Source organism: Phoenix dactylifera, chromosome 10 (assembly GCF_051530095.1).
Source record: "Phoenix dactylifera cultivar Ajwa chromosome 10, Ajwa_hap1_PhDact_Kaust_v1.1, whole genome shotgun sequence".
NCBI classification, from domain to species: Eukaryota; Viridiplantae; Streptophyta; class Magnoliopsida; order Arecales; family Arecaceae; genus Phoenix; species Phoenix dactylifera.
In genome coordinates, this window is record NC_143199.1 from 17,833,826 (window position 1) to 17,859,662 (window position 25,837).

General features: G+C 44.0%; 1 protein-coding gene across 1 annotated transcript; it reads left to right on the forward strand.

Annotated features, from left to right (window-relative positions):
• The first annotated feature begins 7,549 nt into the window (after window positions 1-7,549).
• LOC148702272 (uncharacterized) lies at window positions 7,550-8,194 on the forward strand. The gene has a single exon (XM_088705291.2). The coding sequence runs from the start codon at window positions 7,550-7,552 to the stop codon at window positions 8,192-8,194; it is 645 nt and encodes a 214-aa protein (XP_088561417.2).
• The last annotated feature ends 17,643 nt before the right edge of the window (window positions 8,195-25,837 follow it).

Genomic DNA, 25,837 nt, shown 5'->3' on the forward strand with positions numbered 1-25,837 from the left:
GGCTGCCTCATAAATGTGGACTTTGTGGAGTGTTTGGCCATTCGAATGGCACTTGCCCTTAGGTGGCCAAGGAGAAAACAAAGCAAGTTTGGGTTCCTAAGATCGATGGTGGTGACAAAGTGGTGCCTAAGGTGGGTTCTACTAGTGAAGGTGAATGGTACAAGGCGTAAAAAAGGAAAGTCACCGGTGGAATGTGGGGCACCTTCAACTCCTCATTGTAAGAATAAAGGGTTGACAGCACCTTGTGGGCGTGAATTGGAAGCAACACCATCTAATGCGATTGTTTTACATTCACCTAGCTCGGAGAGGATGGATGAGAAGTCCATGCAATTCATTGCTTTTGAGGACCTTCAGGATAATGAGGAATTTGAAGAGGGAGAGTGTTATTTTGAAAATGATGTTGAAGAGCATACACCCAAAATGGATAAAGCTACTCCACAACCGCTAGCTATTTGTGCTGATGGTGCTACTACTCCTATGGCTAATCAGTTGGCTATTAAGGCAAAGGACTCGCTTGAAAAAAAGAAGATGAAAGGGTCAGGTGGCAAGGGCAAGAAAGGGCGGAAATACTACTGACACGTACGAAGGGATTTCATAGCGAATCCCAACAACGTACGACTCGGTCTATCGAAGATAACCGATCAGCTTTCCTGGCGTGGGTACCTAGTCTCTATGACTTAGGTCACGCCTAACAACAATAATACAGCGAAACACAACACCAGAAAATACCACGAAGGAGAAGGAGAAATATAGGGGAAGAGAACTTTATTGAATAACCACTCAACTAATTACAATAAGCTCTCCTGGCCTCTCCAGCTCTACCGGATACCAATCCCTCCCCTTTGAGGGTCCTCTTATAGAGGAGCAACCTCCAGCTACAAGTCCCTCATGAACTCAACTTCCTATGCACAAGATAAGGATGAATTCTAGATAAGATAGGAAAACCCCGATTCCCGCAAGATTCTACGCACTCAGATAAAACAGCCAAGTTCGTGCCTCAAACGAACTCGGATTACCATGAAACTAGATTCGTTGGATTTGGGACGGAAAATCCTTCTAGATGGCACCTTTTCTACTTTGAACGAACTTCTGTAGAGTTTCCGAAATGCCCCTCAAAGTGAAAGCGCGTGGAAACAGCGTTACAGCCACGTCTTCTAACCATACACGTTTTCAATTATAAAAACATGTTAAAACGTGTTCGTTGCCTTCTGGAGACTTATGCCACGTTCCTCCATCAGTGGCAAACATTTCCATGAATCCCAATTTTCCAAATTCAATCCATGCTTCGAGATAAGCCCACAAAACTGAATCAGTCTCGTTGCAGTAGCTTTCCTCCTAATGATGAACCAGCATGTATTCTCAACAATACATGCCTTGGAGCACGTGCCCACGGCCCCATGCTCTTGGGTATTCCTCCTACATCTTGTACACGTCTCCCTAGGTGATCCTAGTGCCCAGATTTGGTCCCCAAGTTGCCCAAATCTCTAGAGAGCACCGTCAGACCTCGAACCCGTCCAACGACCTGATCTGGTTTATACCTTGATCCGCGTCCGGTCCAGCCCCGATTCGAGGAGCCGTGATACCCTCCCCCACCTAAGCCGAAGTCGCCCCGGACGAGGCCAGACGGTACTCATTGATGATGTCTTCGAACTGCCATAGTTCGTCACCATATTCCCAACTTGCTTCTGAATCTGATAGTCTTTTCCATCGGACTAAGTATTGCACACGGTTACCCTTTTTCCTGTCTGCCTTGATTTCAGAAACCTTCTTGGTGTAATGAACTCGTACGGCTACTGGAGCTCGCCTGCTTTGAGCCCGAGAAGGGTCAGTTGTGTCCTCTTTGAACGGTTTCAACAGGGACACGTGGAACACCGGGTGCACTTTTAGCTTGGAAGGCAGCGACAATCGGTACGCTATCTCTCCAATTCGATGTGTGATGATGAAGGGACCTTCATACCTCCTCACGAGTGCTTTGTGGTAGCCCGACTTCAATTTTATGTGATAATAAAGCTTCACCAAAACCTGATCACCAACCTGAAATTTAGCTGCCCGCCGCTTTATGTCAGCCCACTTCTTCATCCATTTGGTCGCCTTCCACAAGGAGACATGAACCAAATCTGTATCCTCCTTCAGATCCCTCACGAACCTGTAGGCGGTTGGACTACGTCCCATGTAGTCCGCTGCGATACTTTTCGGAGTGTCTGGTTGCAGCCCTGTAATCACCTCGAATGGTGATTTACTTGTCGACTCCGATCGCTGTAAGTTGTAGCTGAATTGGGCTTTGGTCTAAGAGTCGCACCCAATCCCGCTGGTTGGCACTCACATAGTACCTCAAATACATCTCCAATAATGCATTGGTTCGCTCTGTTTGGCCATCGATCTGAGAGTGGAAGGCCGTGGACATCTTCAGCTCCATTCCGAGTATCCAAAATAACTCCGTCCAGAACCTCCTCGTGAAGCGAGCATCGCGATCAGAAACGATACTCCGCGGTATCCCCTAATATTTCACCACATATGTGAAGAACAACCGCGCCATGTCCTTCGCATGGCAAGTAGTAGGTGCTGCAATGAAGACTCCGTACTTCGAGAAGCGATCCACCACTACCATGATAGAGCTGTTCCCATCCGCCAGAGGTAGCCCGATGATGAAGTCCATGGAGACACTCTCCCACGGACGCTCTGGTATAGGTAATGGCTCCAACAACCCCGCAGGCCATCGATGTTCAACCTTGTCTTGTCGGCATAGCAGACAAGTGCGAACATACTCCTCGATGTCATCCCGCATCTTCGGCCAATAGTAGTTATGTTCCATGAGAGCTTGGGTCCGATGCACCCCTTGGTGTCCCGCCCACATAGAATCATGGTGTTCTCGCATCACCTCGCACCTCAGCCCTCCGCCTGAAGGCACATAGACACGTCGCCCTCGTGTCAAAATCAGCCCTCCTTCGGTCCAGAAACGGCGCGCCTTGCCATCTTTGATGAGTTCACCCATGGAAGTGGCCCATTGATCATTCTCCATCTTGGTCTTGACCCTCTCCATTAGGTTACTTGCTGGTCCGAAAAAGGAAGAGACTGCAGCCAGTTGTGCCTTCCTACTCAAAGCATCAGGGACTGAATTAGTTTGGCCCGGCTTGTACTCGATGTCGAAATTGAATTCAGCCCGAAACTGCTGCCATCTCGCCTGCTTGGGGGTGAGTTTTGGTTGGGTCTGAAAGTAGCTTGTGGCCACGTTATCCGTGTGCACCACAAACTTAGATCCGAGGAGGTAATGACGCCAGGTTCGATGACAGTGCACAATCGCTGTCATCTCCTTTTCATGAACCATATACCTGCGCTCGGTGTCATTCAACTTCCGACACTCGTAGGCCACTGGGTGCCCTTCCTGCATGAGCGCCCCTCCAATGGCGAAATCTGATGCGTCGGTGTGGACTTCAAAAAAAATTGAAAAGTTCGGTTGCACAAGGACTGGCTCCGCCGTGACCGCCTGCTTGAGACGATCAAATGCCTCCTAACATTGGTTGGACCATCGCCATGGTCGATCCTTCTTTAACAAATCCGTCAGTGGGGCGCATAACTTCGAATATCCGGTGATGAACCTCCTATAGTAATTTGCCAAGCCAAGAAAAGAGCGTAAGTGTGTAACACGTGTAGGTACCTCCCACTCGGCTATGGCTGAAATTTTTGAGGGATCCATCATGAGCCTGCCATCCCCAATGATGTGCCCGAGGAACGGCACCCTCCGTTGCGCAAACACACACTTCTCCCTCTTCACAAAGAGTTGGTGCTGCCGTAGGGTAGAGAAGACTTGCCTCAGGTGTGCCACATGCTCATCCAACGTTCGGCTGTACACAACAATGTCATCCAAGTATACTACCACAAATTTATCGATGAAGTCATGGAGTACACGCTGCATCAAAGCACAAAAAGTTGCTGGTGCGTTGGTGAGGCCGAAAGGCATGACAAGGTACTCGAAGCTTCCGTACCTTGTCCCACATGCAGTCTTCTCAATGTCCTCCTCCGCCACGCGAACCTGATAGTACCCACTGCGAAGATCCAACTTGGAAATCCATCGTGCCTTGCCAAGTTGATCGAACAAATCATCAATCCGAGGAATGGGGTACTTGTTCTTCACTGTGAGCTTGTTGAGGGCCCTGTAGTCGATGCAGAGTCTCAACGAACCATCGTGCTTCTTCTGAAAAAGTACCAGTGCTCCATACGGACTCTTCGAAGGTCGAATGAACCCCCTGTCCACCAACTCCGTTAGCTGCCTCCTCAGCTCCTGAAGTTCTGGGGGGGCCATCCTATATGGTGCTTGAGCTAGTGGACGTGCTCCATGCACCAAATCAATCCGATGATCGATTTCTCTTTTTGGCGGCAATTGCTTGGGTAACTCGGGGGGCATCACATCTCCGAATTCAGTGAGAACACCCTCGATGGGCGCTGGAATCTCCTCTCCTTCCAGTAGTTCTTCCTCCTGAAGGGACGCAATATATGTTGGAAGTCCCCTTCTCAGCCCCTTAGCAAGTTGCATCGCCGATAGGACTCGCTGCAGAGTCCCTTTAACTCGCTTCCCTAGAACTACGCAAGCTCCACTTGGATTCAGGACCACCACCACATCTGAATCCGGCTTTATCATGGCTTGTAGCTGGGTAAGCAAAGACATGCCGATGACCACCTCGTAGTTGTCGACCGGGGCGACCACTGCTGTCACCCGTCCGGTCCATGCGCCGAATTGGATCTCAACATCCTTCGACGTTCCGCTGGTAGCCACTTCTGCGGAGTTGACCGCCTTGAACGTATCAATGCCGAATTGGATCTTCAGATCTAACCTCTTTGTCGTGGCTAGGTCCACGAAGAAGTCAGTGGCACCCATATCAATGAGTGCCTGGAAGGTGTGACCACCAATGCAGATAGGTGCATAGAGCAGACCTCGTGGCCCCTTGGCCTTTAGGGCATTGAGACTGAGTGAGCCCATCCTTTGGTCGGTCTCTTGCTTCTCCTCGACCGCCATAGATGCTATCTTGCCCCTCAATGGACAGTCCTTCACCTTGTGCGGTCCATTGCAAATATAGCATGAGATAGTGCTGGTACCTTGCGCCACCCCTTTGCCCTTCGCTTCGAAAGCCCCTCCACTCGAGGAGCTCGGATTCGAGCCTTTTGTACCTCTTTTGTGACCTGATTTCGCTCCCCCACCTTTGCCCTGTTTCGATGCTTGGATTTTGGGAGCTGTGGGTTGAGTCTTGAACTCAATGAGAGCCTTCGCTTGAGCTATCGCCTCGTTCAAATTCTGGACTCCTCTTCGCTGCAATTCCATCTTGGCCCACTGTTTGAGCCCGTCAAGAAAAGTGAAGAGAGAGTCCTCGTTGCTGAGGTTTGGTACCTCCAACAACAATTCACTGAACTCTCGCACATACTCACGCACATCGCCCTTTTGCGTGAGTCGCCGTAGTCGTGCTCGAGCATCATCCTTAGCGAACGCGGGGAAGAATTGCTTTCGAAGTTCAGTTTGGAACTGTACCCAAGTGGTGATTGGAACAGCCCCTCGCTTCACATCGTCGGCCCGACGTCGCCACCAAAGCATCGCCACGTCCCTCAAGAATATGGCCGCCGTGCTCACCTTCATGGCTTCCTCCTTCACGCCGGTAACCTGCAGGTATTGTTCCACGGCGAAAAGAAAGTTATCCACCTCCTTCGCGGACCGTCGTCCGCAGAACTCTTGTGGCTTGGGAACATCAAGCTTGTGCAGGGGGCGCGTAGCCTCTCTTGCGACCTCCATTGTCAATAGAGAAGAGGATACGCCTGTGGTGGTACTCTCCTTTGGAGAGCCTTCACCATAATCTCCAACTCCTCGTTACACCGCAGCACTTCCTTATAGCGCCGCTCCATATCGAAGAAAATCTGGTTCAGCTGAGCGGCGATTTCACCTCGGAGGGTTGCGTCCCTACCCTCAAGGTCCTCCATCCGCCCTTCAACCTCAGCTATTTAAGCCTCGCACCTCCATAATCGATTGTCAGCGGAGATAACCGGAGATGCAATACGTAACCCATACAGGGAATCATCAACTGAATGTTTTCCACCCATTGTCGTGCCTCCTCCTGAGGCTGGATTGGGATCCACGGTCAAGGATGATGCGTCCGCCATTCCCACTATAGAAGTTACCGTAGAGGTCGTCTCCTTCGTTTCTGGTATGGCTCTGATACCAAGTGACACGTACGAAGGGATTTCAAAGCGAATCCCAACAACGTGCGGCTCGGTCTATCGAAGATAACCGATCAGCCTTCCTGGCGTGGGTACCTAGTCTCTATGACTTAGGTCACGCCTAACAACAATAATGCAGCGAAACACAACACCAGAAAATACCACAAAGGGGAAGAAGAAATATAGGGGAAGAGAACTTTATTGAATAACCACTCAACTGATTACAATAAGCTCTCCTGACCTCTCCAGCTCTACCAGATACCAATCCCTCCCCTTTGAGGGTCCTCTTATAGAGGAGCAACCTCCAGCTACAAGTCCCTCACGAACTCAACTTCCTATGCACAAGATAAGGATGAATTCTAGATAAGATAGGAAAACCCCGATTCCCACAAGATTCTACGCAATCAGATAAAACAGCCAAGTTCGTGCCTCAAACGAACTCGGATTACCATGAAACTGGATTTTGGATTCAGGATGAAAATCCCTTCTAGATGGCACCTTTTTCACTTTGAACGGACTTCTGTAGAGTTCCCAAAATGCCCCTCAAAGTGAAAGCGCATGGAAACAGTGTTACAGCCATGTCTTCTAACCATACACGTTTTCAGTTATAAAAATATGTTAAAACGTGTTCCTTGCCTTCTGGAGACTTATGCCACGTTCCTCCATCAGTGGCACACATTTCCATGCATCCCAATTTCTCGAATTTAGTCCATGCTTCGAGATAAGCCCACAATGCTGAATCAGTCTCGTTGCAGCAGCTTTCCTCCTAATGATGAACCAGCATGTATTCTCAACAATACACGCCTTGGAGCACGTGCCCACGGCCCCATGCTCTTGGGTATTCCTCCTACATCTTGCATACGTTTCCCTAGGTGATCCTAGGGCCCAGATTTGGTCTCCAAGTTGGCCAAATTTCTAGAGAGCACCGTCAGACTTCGAACCCGTCCAGCGACCGGATCTGGTTTATACCTTGATCCGCGTCCGGTCCAGCCCTGATTCGAGAAGCCGTGACACTACTCACCGAGGGGGGTAAATGGAGGTAATCCTTTATGGAGCTTGATTTCTCTCTCTTTTCTTAGTTTTAATGATTATTGACCGTTGAAATGTTAGGGGTTTGAATGACCCTTTCAAGCATTCAGAAGTGCAACAACTTATTTGAAAGGAAAGACTGTCACTTTGTGGTTTGGTGAAAACTAAAGTTAAAGAGAGAAATAAAGAAAAGGTGGCGAACACCATCTTTCAAAATTGGGGTTTACTGTACAACTATAATGCTTCTTCTCATGGACGGATTTGGATTAGTTGGAATCCTCAGGAAGTGGATGTGGTTCTTATAAATTCATCCGACCAAGTGATGCATGTGCATGTTAGGGATCTTGCTAAGAATTTCTCTTTCATTGTCTTGATTGTGTATGGTGATAATTGCCCTATTAAGCGAAGTGAATTGTGGGCTGATTTAGTTTCTCGCAGTGTGAGATGGGAATCTTCTCCATGGGTGCTCATGGGGGATTTTAATGCTATAAAGTCACAAGAGGAGATGGTTGGGGGCTCTCATAGTTGGCCTTCTTGGCAGAATGATCTTGCTACTTGTTTATTTCAATCTGGCCTAAGTGATTTACGACAGAATGGCTGTCTCTTCACATGGTCTAATCGACAGGACAAGGCTCCTATTATGAAGAAGCTAGACCGGGTCCTTGCCAATTTGAGATGGGAGTGTGATTTTTCAGGCTTTGAAGCTTATTTTCCTCCCTCCGGTGTTTCGGATCATTCTCCAATGGTGGTAACACTTGTTGCCTTACCTTCACGAAAAACACCATTTAAATTCTTTGATCTTTGGGCTGAGCATCCGCAATTTCTATCCGTGGTGGCAAAGGCATGGGCTATAGATGTAAAAGGAAGTCCGATGTATCAACTATGCCATAAGTTGAAGCATTTGAAAGGGGAGTTGAAAAAGTTCAATAAGGAGTTCTTTGCAAATTTGCCTCGGCGAGTGGTGTGAGCTAACGAGGCTTTGGAGGAGGTATAATGTATGATTCAGCGTCATCCCCTTGACTCGACTTTTCACACCGAGGAGTCAAGGCTCATTAAGGATTATTTGGAGTTGAGCAGAGCGGAAGAAAGTTTTTTGAAGCAAAAGGCTCGGATTCAGTGGCTGAATTTGAGAGACAAGAATTCGAGGTTCTTCTTCCAATCTATGAAGCTTTTTCAGAGTTGTAGCAAGATCACATCTATTTCTACTGATGATGGGGCTTGGGTGGAGACTCCGGGTGAGGTCAGTGACACCATTGTGCAGTTCTTTCAGAATCTTCTAGGTTCTCATGCGGTTGCGGGTGTTGATGAGGACATGCTTCAGCGAGTCCTTCCAAAGCGGCACACTGAGATTCAGAGGGAGGATTTAGATCGATCTGTTTCAGATGATGAAATAAAGATGGTGATGTTCTCTTTGAAGGACAACAAGGCTTTCGATTCGGATGGTTTTAGTGCTGGCTTCTTTAGGCTTGGAATATAGTTGGGGCAGATGTCATAGCAGCTATCCAATCTTTTTTCTCCTTCGGGCATCTTCTGAAACAAGTAAATGCTAACACTTTCTTTGAAGGCATATGACTCCATTCGGTGGGATTTTTTACTGGCTGTATTACGTGTTATGGGGTTTCCGGATAGAGTTGTTAGAGGGATTGCGGAGTGTATCTCCACTACTCGCTTCTCCATCTCTATTAATGGCGAACTTCATGGATTCTTCCCTGGGGGTTGGGGCTTGCGGCAAGGGGATCCTATATCACCTTATCTTTTTGTCCTAGCCATGGAGGTCTTTTCTGGTCTGATGGCTAATATGGTAAGGGACAGTGGTTTCAAGTACCATTGGCATTGTGAAAAGGAAAAGATCTCTCACTTGTGCTTTGCAGATGATCTTATGATTTTCTGTAAAGCAGATTTGGCTTCTGTGTCTTTGATCGGTGGTTGTCTTCAGCAATTTCGAGACTTCTCTAGACTTATACCAAATCCAGATAAGAGCAGCATGTTCATTTGTGGAGTGCCTTCCGAGCTTCGAATGCAGCTTTCGAATATCCTCGGGTATAATGAAGGAGCGCTTCCGATTAGGTATCTTGGTGTGCCACTTATAACGACTAAGTTAAAGGCTACTGATTGTAAGGTGTTGGTGGACCGGATTATTCCCAAAACCAAGAGTTGGACTTGCCGTGCTCTCTCCTTTGCAGGTAGATTACAACTCATCAAATCTATTTTGTTTTCCATCCAAGTTTATTGGTCCTTCTTATTCATCTTGCCCAAATCAATTATTAGGAAGGTGGAATCCCCTTTACGCTCTTTCCTCTGGAAGGGTTGTGAGCTTAGCACTAGAGGTGCGAAGGTAGCATGGGACAATATTTTTTTGCCTAAGAGGAAGGGGGTTTGGGCATTAAGAACATGGTGACTTGGAATAGGGCAGCCATGACCAAACACTTATGGGCTCTCTGTAATGATGATGGTAACTCTCTTTGGTCTTCTTGGGTTTGCTCTTATCTTTTGCGAGGCAGAAGTATTTGAGAGATCAAATGCCCCAGGGATTGCTCTTGGAGTTAGCGAAAGATTCTTAGTCTTCGCAGCCTTGTCCAATGGAAGATGAGATATCGAGTGGGTATTTCACTTTGGTTTGACCATTGGCATCCCCTTGGTCCTCTTATTGAGGTGTTTGGGGAAAGGTTTATCTATGATTCTGGCCTTGGGCAGAATGCCAAGGTGGAGGCTATTATTGATGGCTAGGAGTGGCACTGGCCTATCTCTCGCTCCCCTGCATGGCTTGAGCTCATTAGTAGTACTCCTACTTCATTTCAGCCAGATAGCAGAAGGCCGGATGTCTTGCAGTGGATTGATGCTCCGAAGGGTTCCTTCTCTGTTCATGGTGTTTGGGAGTCGTTGCGCCCGCGTCATAGTAAAGTGGACTGGTGGAAGCTTGTTTGGCATAGCCAAGCTATTCCAAGGATGTCCTTTATTTTTTGGTTAGCCATCCATGCCTTGTATACTCAAGCTAAGCTTATACGCTTTGGCATTATTCAGGTCGCCCAATGTGTTTTGTGTGGGGTGGGTATGAGGATGTGGATCATTTATTTTTTGAGTGCCCATTCTCTCAGCGCATCTGGTCCGTTCTTTGTGCCAAGTGTAATATTCCGTGGGCCTCACGTAGATGGATGGATATGATCTTTTGGCTTTCTCACATGGATGGTCGTTCACTCTTGGGTCGAACTGCAAAGCTTATGGTGGCAGTTGCGGTCTACGATGTTTGGCAGGAACGTAATGCTCGTTTGCATGGCGATGGCCCTACACATGAGTGTGTTCTTCTGAGAGAGATTACTTTTTGTATTGTGACTCGGATTAATCTCACACGGGGAGTGATTCCATCTCCTGCTAATAGATGGCTTCACAGTTCATGGGGATTCTCTGATGATATCTTTTGATACTCGCATCATTTTGTTCTTACAAGCTTTGTAGTTAGTTCTTGTGGCTAGAGGGGTATGCCCTCCTAGCCTTTGATTTCTAGGGTATGCCCCTATGCATTTGTACGTCATATCTTCAATTTGGATATATACATACTTACCTTTACCTAATCAGAAGCGCTCCTTCATTATACCCGAGGATATCCAAAATCTGCACTCAAAGCTCGGAAGGCACTCCACAAATGAACATGCTGCTTTTATCTAGATTTGGTATAAGTCCAGAGAAGTCTCGAAATTACTGAAGACAACCACCGATCAAAGACACAGAAGCCAAATCCGCTTTACAGAAAATCATAAGATCATCTGCAAAGCACAAGTGAGAGATCTTTTTCTTTTTACAACGCCAATGCTACTTGAAACCACTGTCCCTTACCATATTAGCCATCAGACCCGAAAAGATCTCCATGGCTAGGACAAAAAGATAAGGTGCCATAGGATCCCCTTGCCGCAAGCCCCGACCCCTAGGGAAGAATCCATGAAGTTCGCTATTAATAGAGATGGAGAAGCGAATAGTGGAGATACACTCCGCAATCCATCTAATAACTCTATCCGGAAACCCCGTAACACGTAATAGAGCCAGTAAAAAATCCCACCGAATGGAGTCATATGCCTTCATTAGATCCACCTTAAGAGCACATCTCGGAGAGCCACCAGAGCGATGATAGTTCCGCATTAACCCTTGGCAGAGGATAATATTATCACTAATACGTCGACTCGCAATTAAGATCGTTTGGAAGGGTCCCACTAATCCCGGAAGTACCACCTTCACCCTATTTGCTATGAGCTTTGCAATACACTTGTAAACAGTGTTACAACAAGAAATTGGTCTAAAGTCCTTTACCTTGGTAGGGTTTTGAACCTTAGGAATCAAAGAAAGTGTTGTAGCATTTACTAGTTTCAGAAGATGCCCGGAGGAGAAAAAAGATTGGATAGCCGCTATGACATCTGCCCCAACTATATTCTAAGCCTTCTTAAAGAAGCCAGCACTAAAACCATCTGGACCGGAAGCCTTGTTGTCCTTCAAAGAGAACATCACCATCTTTATTTCATCATCTAAAACAGATCGATCTAAATCCTCCCTCTGAATCTTATTGAGCCGCTTTGGAAGGACTCGCCGAAGCATGTCCTCATCAACACCCGCAACCTCATGAGAACCTAGAAGATTCTGAAAGAACTGCACAATGGTGTCACTGACCTCACCTGGAGTCTCCACCCGAGCCCCATCATCAATAGAAATAGATGTGATCTTGCTACGACTCTGAAAAAGCTTCATAGATTGGAAGAAGAACCTCGAATTCTTGTCTCCCAAATTCAGCTACTAAACCCGAGCCTTTTGCTTCAAAAAACTTTCTTCCGCTCTGCTCAACTCCAAATGATCCTTAATGAGCCTTGACTCCTCGGTGTGAAAAGTCGAGTCAAGGGGATAACGCTGAATCATACGTTGTACCTCCTCCAAAGCCTCTTTAGCTCGCACCACTCGCCGAGGCAAATTTGCAAAGAACTCCTTATTGAACTTTTTCAACTCCCCTTTCAAATGCTTCAACTTATGGCATAGTTGATACATCGGAGTTCCTTTTACATCTGTAGCCCATGCCTTAGCTACCACGGATAGATATTGTGGATGCTCAGCCCAAAGATCAAAGAAAAAAAAGATCAAAGAATTTAAATGGTGTTTTTCGCGAAGGTAAGGCAGCAAGTGTTACCACTATTGGAGAATGATCCGAAACACCAGTGGGAGGAAAGTAAGCTTCAGAGCCTGAAAAGTCACACTCCCATGTCAAATTGGCAAGGACCCGGTCTAACTTCTTCATAATAGGAGCCTTGTCCTGCCGATTAGACCATGTAAAGAGACAGTCATTCTGTCGTAAATCACTTAGGCCAGATTGAAATAAACAAGTAGCAAGGTCATTCTTCCAAGAAGGCCAACTATGAGAGCCCCCAACCATCTCCTCTTGTGACTTTATAGCATTGAAGTCCCCCATGAGCACCCATGGAGAAGATTCCCATCCCACATTGGGAGAAACTAAATCAGCCCACAATTCACTCCGCTTAATAGGGCAATTATCACCATACACAATCGAGACAATGAAAGAGGAATCCTTAGCAAGATCCCTAACATGCACATGCATCACTTGGTCGGATGAATTTATAAGATCCACATCCACCTCCTGAGGATTCCAACCAATCCAAATCCATCCATGAGAAGAAGCATTATAGTTGCACAATAAACCTCAATTTCGAAAGATGGTGTTCGCCACCTTTTCTTTATTTAACTTTAGTTTCCACCAAACCACAAAGTGACAGTCTTTCCTTTCGAATAAGTTGTTGCACTTCTGAATGCTTGAAAGGGTCATTCAAACCCCTAACATTCCAACAGCCAATAATCATTGAAACTAAGAAAAGAGAGAGAAATCAAGCTCCATAAAAAATTACCTCCATTTGCCCCCCCTCGGGGAGTAGTATTTCCGCCCTTTCTTGCCCTTGCCACCTGACCCTTTCATTTTCTTTTTTTCAAGCGAGTCCTTTGCCTTAATAGCAAACTGATTAGCCATAGGAGTAGTAGCACCATCAGCACAAGTAGCTAGCGGTTGTGGAGTAGCTTCATCCATTTTGGGTGTATGCTCTTCAACATCATTTTCAGAAAAATAACACTCTCCCTCTTCAAATTCCACATTATCCTGAAGGTCCTCAAATTAACGCCATTACTTGCTTTACCTAATTTTGCTAAAACTTTTGAAGTTGAGTGTGATGCTTCAAGTATAGGTATTGGAGCTGTCTTGCTGCAAGAAGGCTGACCCCTCGCCTATTTTAGTGAGAAACTCAATGGGGCAGCTTTGAACTATCCAACTTATGACAAAGAGATGTATGCTTTGGTAAGAGCCTTGGAGACTTGGCATCATTATTTGTGGCCCAAGGAGTTTGTCATTCATACGGATCATGAATCCTTAAAGCATTTGAAGAGCCAAGGTAAGCTGAACCGACGCCATGCTAAATGGGTGGAGTTCATCGAGTCATTTCCTTAGTGCGACTACATGGCGTGCCAAGGAGCATTGTTTCAGATAGATATGCTAAGTTCATGAGCTACTTCTGAAAAATTTTGTGGGGTAAGTTAGGTACTAAGCTCATGTTTCCTACAACTTGCCACCCACAAACTGATGGGCAAACCAAGGTAGTTAATAGAACTTTATCTACTTTATTGCGTGCCATCATTCAAAAGAATTTGAAGAATTGGGAAGAGTGTTTGCCACATGTTGAATTTGCTTATAATAGGTCCGTTCATTCTACTACTAACTTTTCTCCTTTTGAAATAGTGTATGGGTTTAATCCTTTAACTCCAATGGATTTGTCACCTTTACCTATTGATGAGCATGCTAGTTTAGATGGCAAAAGGAAAGCTGAAATGATGAAGCAATCGCATGAGAAAGTTAGGCAAAACATTGAGAAAAGAACTAAACATTATGCTACTCAAGCCAACAAAGGGCGGAAGAAAGTGATCTTTGAACCAGGAGATTGGGTTTGGGTGCAGCAAAATGACGTTCTAAGTTGCACCCTAGAGGAGATGGGCCATGTCAAGTCATTGCTTGCATTAATAATAATGCATATAAGTGACACGTACGAAGGGATTTCAAACCGAATCCCAACAACGTGCGGCTCGGTCTATTGAAGATAACCGATCATCCTTCCTGGCGTGGGTACCTAGTCTCTATGACTTAGGTCATGCCTAACAACAATAATGCAGCGAAACACAACACCAGAAAATACCACGAAGGAGAAGGAGAAATATAGGGGAAGAGAACTTTATTGAATAACCACTCAACTGATTACAATAAGCTCTCCTGGCCTCTCCAACTCTACCGGATACCAATCCCTCCCCTTTGAGGGTCTTCTTATAGAGGAGCAACCTCCAGTTACAAGTCCCTCACGAACTCAACTTCCCATGCACAAGATAAGGATGAATTCTAGATAAGATAGGAAAACCCTAATTCCCGCAGGATTCTGCGCAATCAGATAAAACAGCCAAGTTTATACCTCAAACGAACTCGGATTATCATGAAACTAGATTTGTTGGATTCGAAACGAAAAACCCTTCTAGATGGCACCTTTTTCCACTTTGAACAGACTTTTGTAGAGTTCCCGAAATGCCCCTCAAAGTGAAAACGCGTGGAAACAGCGTTACAGCCACATCTTCTAACCATACACGTTTTCAGTTATAAAAATGTGTTAAAACGTGTCCCTTGCCTTCTAGAGACTTATGCCACGTTCCTCCATACGTGGCACACATTTCTATGCATCCCAATTTTCCGGATTCAGTCCATGCTTCGAGATAAGCCCACAACGCTGAATCAGTCTCGTTGCAGCAGCTTTCCTCCTAATGATGAACCAACATGTATTCTCAACAATACATACCTTGGAGGACGTGCCCACGGCCCCATGCTCTTGGGTATTCCACCTACATCTTGCACACATTTCCCTAGGTAATCCTAGGGCCTAGATTTGGTCTTCAAGTTGCCCAAATCTCTAGAGAGCACCGTCAGACCTCGAACCCGTCCAGCGACCTGATCTGGTTTATACCTTGATCCGCATCCGGTCTAGCCCCGATTCGAGGAGCCGTGACATAAGCTCGATTTACCAGGTGAGTATAATGTTAGTACTACATTTAATGTTTCTGATCTTTCCCCTTTTGATGCGGGTGATGAAGATTCGAGGACGAATCCTTTTAAGGAGAGGGGGAATGATGGAAACCAAGATGCAGCCACCAAGCAACCTAAGGAGGGACTATCCAAGGCTGTGGGAAGCAAGGAGCAATGTGTGGAGCATTCTGGTCTGATACATCTTGATGATCCATTACACACTGGTGGAGGACCAATCACTCCGTCCAAAGCTAAAAGAATGAAGGAAGCACTTAATGGGCTGATTGAGGAAGCTTGGACCCAGCAAGAGGCTATTGGAGTGGATTTGGACTTGAAGATAGCTTGTGGACTAGTCAACATGATCCATGCAATTATTAGGCCAAATTAGATGCTTACTTGGTGGAAATATTGCTGGAGCTTTCAGATTTACTTTTATGTTGCTGAATTTCCAAAGGCTAGTGGAGCTTCACTAATGTTCTAGGAAATTGTCTTCATTAATTTCCTAAGAGATTCAACTTTGACTAGTGGAGCTTCATTAATGTTCTAGGAAACTGTCTTCATTAATTTCCTAGGAGATTGAAATATGACTAGTGGAGTTATTATTGTTCTAGGGATTAGACTTTAATTAAAGGCTGGTAGGTTTTCCTCTGGCTATAAAAAGGATGTTCCTCAGGTAAACAGATCAGATTTGAATTTGAATGAAAATTGGTGAGGTTATTCACTTCTTTGGTTCTTCATTGAACTTAGAACTTATCAAGGCAACCCTTGTGGCGTTCAAATGACTTATCATCCTGGTTCTATTAGGGTGTGGCGTCAACAACCTTCTATACCTTTGGTTCATGTTTTGCTAAACATTGGGTCAAGGTTCTATCTCTTCCAAACTGATTTTCAGACTTTCTTGGGTTATTCATCAACTTGTTCGTGGCTTTCTAAGAATCTATCTTATGGGGTTCACATCACAAATCCTTCATCTCAAATTCAGCAGACAATGATTCAGCTCATTCACTGCATTGATACTCCTATTGTCAATGAGCATATCATCCACATATGGAAGCAAATATAGAGCATTCTCCTCATCCACATCCTTTACATAGACACAATTATCATGTTCACATCTGGAAAATCCAAGACTTAAGAACAAAGGTATCAAACCTCTTGTACCACTGTCGGGGTGACTGCTTCAAACCGTAGAGAGATCTCTTTAGTAGACCCACCTTTTCTTCCAACCCCGGCTGCCTGAAACCAGCTGGTTGCTGCATGTATATCGTCTCCTCTAGGCTCCCATGTAAGAACACCGTCTTCACATCCATCTGCTCCAATTCCATATCATACTATGCTACCAAAGGTAGCAACACCCATATTGAAGTATGCCGCACTATCGGAGAGAATACCTCTATGTAGTCCACTCCCTTTCTCTGTGAATACACCTTGGCTACTAGCCTTGCCTTGTACCTAACTCCACCTTGCTCTGAAAGCACCTCTTTCTTTGTGAAAACCCATTTAGAACCAATGAACCTTCCGGTAGATCCACAAACTGCCATGTCCTGTTCTTTTCAAGAGACTACGTCTCTTCCATCATGGCTTGAATCCATGACTCCCTTTCTGAGCTCTCCATGGCATCTTCAAATATCTCTAGATCTCCATTGGCAGTGATGAGAGCATAGGAGATGGTCTCATCAGTGCCATACCTGACCGGCTTAAAGATGATGCGCTTTTGCTTGTGTGGTGCAACTCCCCTAACAAGGTTCCTCAAACAGAAAATCTGTGGCTCTACCTGCACCTCTTCCTAGACTGATGGCTCTCCTAGCTGGTCCTCCACATGTGTGGGAACATGTCTACAAAATTCCATCTCAAAAGAAACACGTTTCGAGGTAGAATTTGAAGGAATATCACCTGCTAGTGAGTACTGTCCACTGCTGCCCTGTCCAGCCTTTTGCGCTTCAACTGCTACTCCTGGCCTCTTCAGGATACTCTCTTCATCAAAGATAACATTCCAACTGATGGTGGACATCTGTGAATAAGGATCCCATAGCAAATAATCCTTGACACCTTGTGGATATCCGATGAAAACCATCTTTTGTGATTTCGGATCAAGTCTGCTTCTTTCGGTTGCCTTCACTAATGCATAGATCGGACAACCGAATACCTTTAGGTGGCCAAGATCTACCTTCTTCCCACTCCAGATCTCCTCTGGAATGCCTCCATCAAGAAAATAAGAAAAAGTTATCGCATCACCCCAAAAAGTTTTGGGAAGTGATGTCTGCAGCCTCAAATTCCTAGCCTTCTTTGTCAATGTACGGTCCATCCTCTCGGCCACACCATTCTGTTGGGGAGTCATCCTTACTGTGAGATTGCATTTGATGCCATGCTCCTCACAGTACCTTCTGAACTCAGAGCTTATATATTTCCCTCCATTGTCAGACCTCAGGCATCTCACTGACTGCCCTGTTTCCTTTTCAACTTCAGCCATCTAGGATTTAAACCGAGCAAACACCTCTGATTTTTTCCTAATCAGATAGACCCATACCTTCCTGGAGAAGTCATCAATAAAGGTCAAAAAATACCTTGCTCCACCTCTAGCTGAAACAAGCGCCAATCCCCAAACATCCGAGTGAACTAGCTGCAGAACGCCTTCACTTCGCTTGAAACTGTTGGCAAACTTTACCCTATGCTGTTTGCCATAAATTCAAGGCTAACATATGTCATTCCCTTCTTTTTCAACTACTAAAATCAGACCTCTCTTTTCGATTTCCGTGAGCCTCCTGTCGCTCATGTGACCCATTCGATAGTGCCACAGTTTGTAGACCAACTGCTTCTCTTGTGCTGCCGCCAACACCTCTGCACAATCTGTTACCACTGAGCCTTCCATCTCATAGGGATTATTGGCCATCCTTCTGTCCTTCATCACCACCAAGCCCCCTTGGTGATCCTCAAACAGCCGCTGCCCGGTTGGCTACCAAAAACATACTCGTGCTCCTCCAAGTTGCCCAATGAAATTAGATTCTTCTTCAACTCCAGGACATGCTTGACATTGGTCAATGTTCTGATGACCCCATCATACATCCTCACCTTAATGGTGCCTACCCCAGCAACCTTGCAAGGATGATCATCACCTAAACTCACTCCATCAATTGGTATTCTCATAGGTATCAAACCACTCCCGATGTGAAGTGTAGTGATGCGAACATGCTGAATCCAATGTCCACCGACTGTTTTCCTTCATGTGACCATTTGAATCAACCAGGATATTATCTCCACTATCTTCAGATGTAAGAGCACCACCATGACTAGCCAAACCACCCATGGAAGAGTTCTTTTCCTTCTCAGATTTCAGCAAAGGATAATTTCTCCTTATGTATCCAATCTGATGACATTTGTAGCACTTCCAAGCCTTCTGCTTGCCCCGAGACTTAGATCTACCCTTGGACTTCTCTCTAACCCTTTTTCGAGGCCTCCCTTGCCTCTCATTAACAGCAAGAACCTCTGAGTTAGAACTCCCCTTGCAAATCTTTTCTATTTGCTCATTAGACCGAAGAACACCAAGCACCTCTTCATAATTCAGGGTGTCTTTCCCATACACTAGGATAGTGATTAGCCCATCATATGATCCTGGGAGAGAACACAACAGTAGAAGGGTCCTATCTTCTTCCTCAATCTTCACATCAAGGCTCATGACCTCCGAGCAAACTTGATTGAACTTTCGAATATGAGAAATCAGATCACCTCCCTCTGGCATCCGCAGACTATACAACTGTTTCTTCAACCACAGTTTATTAGTCATACTCTTTCCTATATAGGTGTTCTCTAACCTCTCCCATAGCCCTCTGGCCATGGTCTCTGAGCAAATCTCAAGTAGAACCTGATCAGCCAAGCACATTCTAATGGTGCTAAATGCTATCTCCTCTAACTCCTCCCAATCTTCCAAACTGAAACTTTTCGGTCTTTCCCTAACCAAGACTATAGATCCTTCGTTGTACCAGCAAATCCTTCACCCTTTGCTGCCATAGGGTGAAGTTTCCCTTGCCATCGAACTTCTCAAAATCTGCTTTGAGATTTTTCGAGGCCATAACACCAAACAGAAATTTAATGAACATAGATTTTGATTTTCCTCCCCCCAATCAGCAACCAATGGCTTTGATACCAATCGTGGAAGACTGAATGGATCTGATCCCAATCATGAGAAGATGAACCGCCTCAAACCACAACACCTGGAGACTTCCTTTGGCTGCTAGAGGCATGGATCAATGGTTCTTTGATGGTGGAGGAGAACAAGAGCCAAGCGGAAATAGGCTTCTCTTCCTTATGGCCTAGGGTTCTTGGGGACGGCGGCTTGCGTGCATGAGAGGAAGAGAAGAAAATAGGATTTTTAGGGAGAAAGGAGTATCATCCGATTTCATTCCATCCATACACAAAATATATTAGTGTATATATACATGGTTAATCATGATCCAAATCCAAAAACTCCCCTAGGTTAAACCACATGAGAAAACTCTCAACCCAAGCCCATGTACACCCATGACTTGCATGCTCTCTCTCCCTTTGAGCCTGAACCTAGCCCAATTATAGTTAGCCACAACCCAAATATTTGAGTCTCAAGCAGGTAGAAGACCAAATCCCGTCTCTACCTAAATCTGAAACAGGCCTGGGGTCGACCCTTTAACATCATGAGTCGGCTCTTGCTCTTCAGGGGTCGACTCATTAACAGCACGGGTAGACCTTTGCTCTTTAGGCGTTGACTCATTAACAGCATGGGTCGACCCTTGCTCTTCAGGGATCGACTCATTAACAACATGAGTCGACCCTTGCATTATTTTCACTGCAGTTTCTTACATTCCTTGCTTTGGATGCGCCACACTTGTGCCCACACATGAGCCGTCTCTCGCTTTTAGCGAGTCGACTTCGGAATGTCGCGAGCCGACTCCTAAAAAATAGCCTGATGAGTACTTTAAAAAGATGCAGTGAGCGAGTCATCACCTGAAGAACACGAGTCGTCTCCAGCCACAACCGAGCCGTCTCCAAGTCACGCGAGTCGACTCCAATCTCAATGGTCATATTATCAGATTGCATAGTTAAGTCAGAATAGCTCTTTTACCTTTTGTAATGGCTAGTTTTCGAAAAGGAAGGCTTTGAAAAGTGTTTAAAAGGAAAAAGGAGACAAGAACAAAGTATCCATTGAAGAGCATTCAAGTTTACATCCACCAAAAAGGATTATGATAAGTGCTAAATAATATATAAATTAATTTACTTTACGTAGCACTTATCACTATTTTTATGCACATATTTTAAATCTACACATGAGAAAATGTGTTTCCCTTCATCATTGCATTCTAATAAATTGGAGTTTGATTTGATTATTTATTGATTAAAGCCTTATGTATGCAGGTTGAGTCAAACCCAATTGAATGATGCTTAAACCCACACAGCATTTCATCAATTTCTTTCCTTTTCTTCACACATTCACCCATCAAAAACAAGTCTTTCCACATGTCCAAACTTCCCAAATTCCTTTCTCAGCCCATCCCAAGTTCATGCGTCCTCTCTCCTGTTCCGAGTCCATCCTATAACCACTCCTCACATCTTGTTCACAAATCCAACCAATCTCCCAGCCAAATGAACCTGTTTCCAGCTGAAGAAAATCAAATATTCATTCCACGTTCATCTTTCCCAAGCTTATCCTCTCATCCTCTTCTCCGGATCACGCCAGTAAATCTTCCGAATCACCTGTGATCGAGTTCATCTTCCCAAACGGAACAAAGTCCTCCACATCTTTCTCTGCTTCGGAATTAAGTCCCAGATTCGTCCAAACTTCTTCCACGTCCGCTGATCAAGCAACCAGCCCTCATCTTGTTCGTAATCTTCTTTTCAAATCGAATCCCTTATTTCAGCCGTGAAGAGCAAAACTCCCAACAAATGGCAACTAATCAGCCGATTCCTTCACATCCCCTAATCCAAAATCATCTCCTCTTCATCATGAATCAAAACAACCGCTTTCCCCTCCACGGATAGAGTAACTTACTGTGATATTTGGTACACCTCATTTCTCGGCAGAGTTTCTTGAAGACAGGACTCGCAAACTGGATATGACTCGGAAGTCAATGAGCCGAGAAGCCCATCTTTATCCATTTTGTTCATCCTATCTTCTCCAATATGGCCAAGTCTGAGGTGCCACAAATATCTTTGGTTTATCTCATCTCTGGATCTCTTGGACCCTTTGGCACTCACTTCTTGCTCAGTAACATTCACAGATACATCCATATGTAAATGATAGAGACTGTCAATCATAAAACCACGTGCGACTATTTTATTTCTTAAATAAATAGAACAGCAGTCTTTGTCAAATGTAAAAACATGACCTTCCTATGCTAGACATGAAACAGAAATCAAATTTCTGCTAGCAACAGGTACATAATAACAGTCTCTAAGTAATAAACTAAAACCAGACGGTAGTCGCAGATGGTAGGTGCCCACAACTACAGCAGCAACTTTTGCCCTATTGCCAACCCGAAGGGTTACCGCACCTTCCGCCAGCCTTCTACTTTCCTTTAGACCCTGCATGGTAGTGCATAGATGAGCACTAGAACCAGAATCTATAACCCAACTAGAAGTAGAAGAAACCGTTAGATTAGTTTCAATTATGAGCAAGTCTATACCTTCTGAATCAATGTTACACTGATGGTCAGGCAACGACTGGTAGTATAGCCATGGCATGGGAGCCAATCTACGTAGGCAGCGTACAGTACTGACCGTGCGTCAAATACAGAGTTGTCACATCGACCAGTTGCTGTTACGATAGCCCATTACTAGGACTGTAGTCATTGTCGACGCGTGTTAATCAACTTCTCAGCTAATGGCTCCTCGACTAGAGCTTAAGTTTGTTCACCTTAATTTATTCCGAGGTCCGTCTGATCCATGGCCAAGGTATTTAATATTTTTTTCATCACCCGTTTTATTGGGGAGGAACTGCGTCTCAGTGTGGACATCGAAAGTCACGCCGTTATCTTGAATGAAGAAGGAACTTTTGTGACGGAGCCTTGAATGCGTCGCTAGCGAAGGTGTCGCCTTGTCAAGAGTCTATGTTCGTTCTCGACGAGACACAAGGCCCCGCCGGCATCATCTGGTGATTCACGACAATCTTTTCCGACGTAAATAGACTGGGCTGTATCTTGGCGCGAAAGAAGGTTTCACCTTCATTCGAGCCTTGAATGCGTCGGTAGCAAAGGTGTCGCCTTGTCAAGAGTCTATGTTCGTTCCCGATGAGACACAAGGCCCCACCGGCATCATCTTGTGATGCACGACAATCTTTTCCGACGTAAATAGACTGGGCGCGAAAGAAGGTGAAGATCTTTTCCGACGTAAATAGACTGGGCTGTATCTTGGCGCGAAAGAAGGTTTCACCATCATTCGCGGGAATCCACCTCTTGAATCACCAACCGCACAGCTCTAAAAACATTCTAAATTCTTATCATTCATCAGTGTGCTCTGATCTCAAAGCGACCAGCAGCTGTACTTCATGTTAACATAATCATAAAATAATGCTCATATAGAATGGAAAGCCGGATCACCTTCTTTTAACTTATGAAGTGAGCCTTCCACAAATGGAGCCAAGCTGCTTTCCCCTCAGTTATTCCATACTAGAGTATTGGCTCCATTAGATGGTTTGATAAGTACAGATATTGGAATGTAATAATAAAAAAAAAACTTCAATAAAACCATGTCGACTTTGAAAGAGAGATCTATAAGCCTTTTTTTCTTCTTTTTTTCCCCCCTGAAAGCCCTATAAATTTCAAGTTGTGATGTCCATGCCTACACTTGCATGTCATCTGTTTGTCCTTAAATACAAATCTAGTGCAAATAGAACTGGAAGTTGATATATATTGACGAGGTCATTGTTGGTAAAATTTTTGTTTTTTTTTGAAGACTTTAAATAATACGTATTCTTATCTGCTTTTATCATTAAAAGTAATAATCTATCCTAGCATTTTTGGATGTAAAATATTTACTGTGAGCTCGTAAGATGATAAATTAGGGCATTGAAGACTGAAACTCACAAAATACCATTTACTAAAATAGAATATATTTACTATTAAAAATATTTACAAGCACATATCACAGTAAATGGACATCATTTAAATATCAGTTACTACCAAATATTTTTGGTACACCTCATTTTGATTTCTCCTTACGTATTCTTCTTTTTTTACTAGAATATTTTAACCTCCTTTCGTTGCTCATGGCTTCAAAAGACTTTAGTGATGAGATGATAAAGATCAAGTAAACTAGAAAACTAGGAAAATGGCTACCTAAAAAGAAAATTAGCATGGCATGTAACAGAAAAGCCAAACTTGCGAGCCACAATGGAAGCAGGCAGGCAAGCATTAAGATTCTGTTTTGATATGGGAAAGACATCCAATATTTAGTGATTACATCAGCTTTCGCTATAAGGATTATCAGATGCTTCACACTCTTTCCCCTCTCAACATACATTTGCATTAAAAAAAAAAAAAAATCACATTGAGGTTCCCTCTCCGCAGAAAAAAATCATTTAAGCAATTTCGAATTGAAACCCTCAAAATCAAGATCACACGATAAATTTAATTGAAAAAGTTGAAAAAATATCCCACAAAAAAAAAGTACCTTCGGTTGAGGGTATTGTGTTTCGTATATGAAGTCCATAATTCCATCTCTCTTTCATCAAGCTCAAGGATTGGGAAAGGAAAAAAAAAAGAAAAAAAAGTTGGAAAATGCTCAAGACTCCAGAACATAGGCAAATCCAGCACGAAAAGAAATAAAAAGAATCTCCGATCACAAAGAACTTGACAGGAAACGAAGGAAATGGAGCTTACGGCTGAAACACAGGCGATAAAGAAAGAGCCGGGCTCCACGACGAGTTTTATATACCTGGTTTCGACTTTAGGGTTTCGCTGGAAAAGAAAATTACAACAAAATCATCAAAGATGTTTCAAATGACCAATGGATCCTCACATGGACGCCCGTTCACAGTACAAGATCACATTAAGATTGGCTTTTCTCAATGAAAGCTCTTTTTTTATATTTTTAATGGAATTTTCTCAATGAAAGTTACCGGTATTATTCAGCCTTTTCACTGTTCAATGATTCAACTAATAACATTTTCAAAGAAAACTTACCGTGAGTTAGGTGTCATGCTATCGAGATAGTAGGATTACATGTATGTTGGTCCCGACGGACAACATCCATTGTAATTTACGTGAAAAATTGTATATTAGATTCTCGAAATTCAGGTAACACATGCTGCTAATTAAGGATGATAAAAAAACAATTAGGCGCAATCAAATATAATACATAACGTAATCAAGCATTCTCATCTTAATGCATTTACTAGTTCTTTTCTTAAAATCAAAAGCTTGCTAGGATTGAGTCGAACTATTTTCTCAAATATTATATTATCAAAAATTATTTTTTTAAAAGAAATATAATGGTAAGAAAAGATTTTTTCTGCAAACTCAACAGGTTGTTAATTTATTGCTTTGTTTGACGCGGATTTGGATTCAATTTATTGCTAAACAACAAACCTAGGTCTACATGAGCGGAAATATTAAGTTTATTTTTATTTTTTCTGAGAAGAAAATATTTTAAATATTTTCAAAAATAGGTTGTTAGATTGTAGACGCCAAATATAATAATAGTTGCACATGAAACGAGAAATTGGCGTGAAATGGAGATGGCTACAGGTTGCTACTAATGTGGACTAACCATTAGTCCTAACTTTAGGACATAGCTGGCTCTAATACTATGCGAACTAAGTACGTTTATTATTTCTACTTTCACTGTTCACTGAGAGGCATCAGATAATGTCACCCTGGTTACACGAGAATCGCCTCATTTACCATAAACATTGAGGCCTTTGGTGCTCTCTCTCTCTCTCTTTCAGCAGAGAGTCTTACTTACCAAAGGCTAACTTTTGAATATTTATCATAGTGTTAACAAATTAAGAATGAAAGAAATTTCTCCTAAAGACACCTAGGATCGTCAAAAACTACTGAAGCAGTTAACTCCCATCATTCACAGGTAAGGCTACTAGGTATCTTGATCCTGCGGTCTTGATGGAATTCTTTTTGAGAATACTGTAGTTATTCACCACTATCACATATTTGAACCTGAAACATCTCACTTGGAGAACAAGGCACCAACCAAAGTAACAGTTGCTGGTCCACTGGCCAAATAAATAAGAGAGAGTGAAGAACTACTGCAAGAACTTTTAACAAATTTCCCAATTATATAAATACAATTTTCCAAAGATACAGGAACACACACAAAAAAAAGGAGGAAAAATGAGTAATATTTTCCCAGCTATGTACCCTTTTTACCCTAGTTATCCACCGTCGGATTAATTTCACATGGTTTTGTATTATCAGATTATTGTCCAATCTAATAATCGATCAGCCCAGGCGGCCTGTCCCAACCCTAAAGTCCTTGCCGTTTGCGCATCTTGAGGTCTTTCATCCAGGACGTGAGTTCTCTGCTTTCTTCATTGCTTACATA

What these genes read in the sequence shown, in the direction of transcription:
- LOC148702272 (XM_088705291.2), top strand. Translation starts at nt 7,550, where the DNA reads ATGCATGTGCATGTTAGGGATCTTGCTAAGAATTTCTCTTTCATTGTC.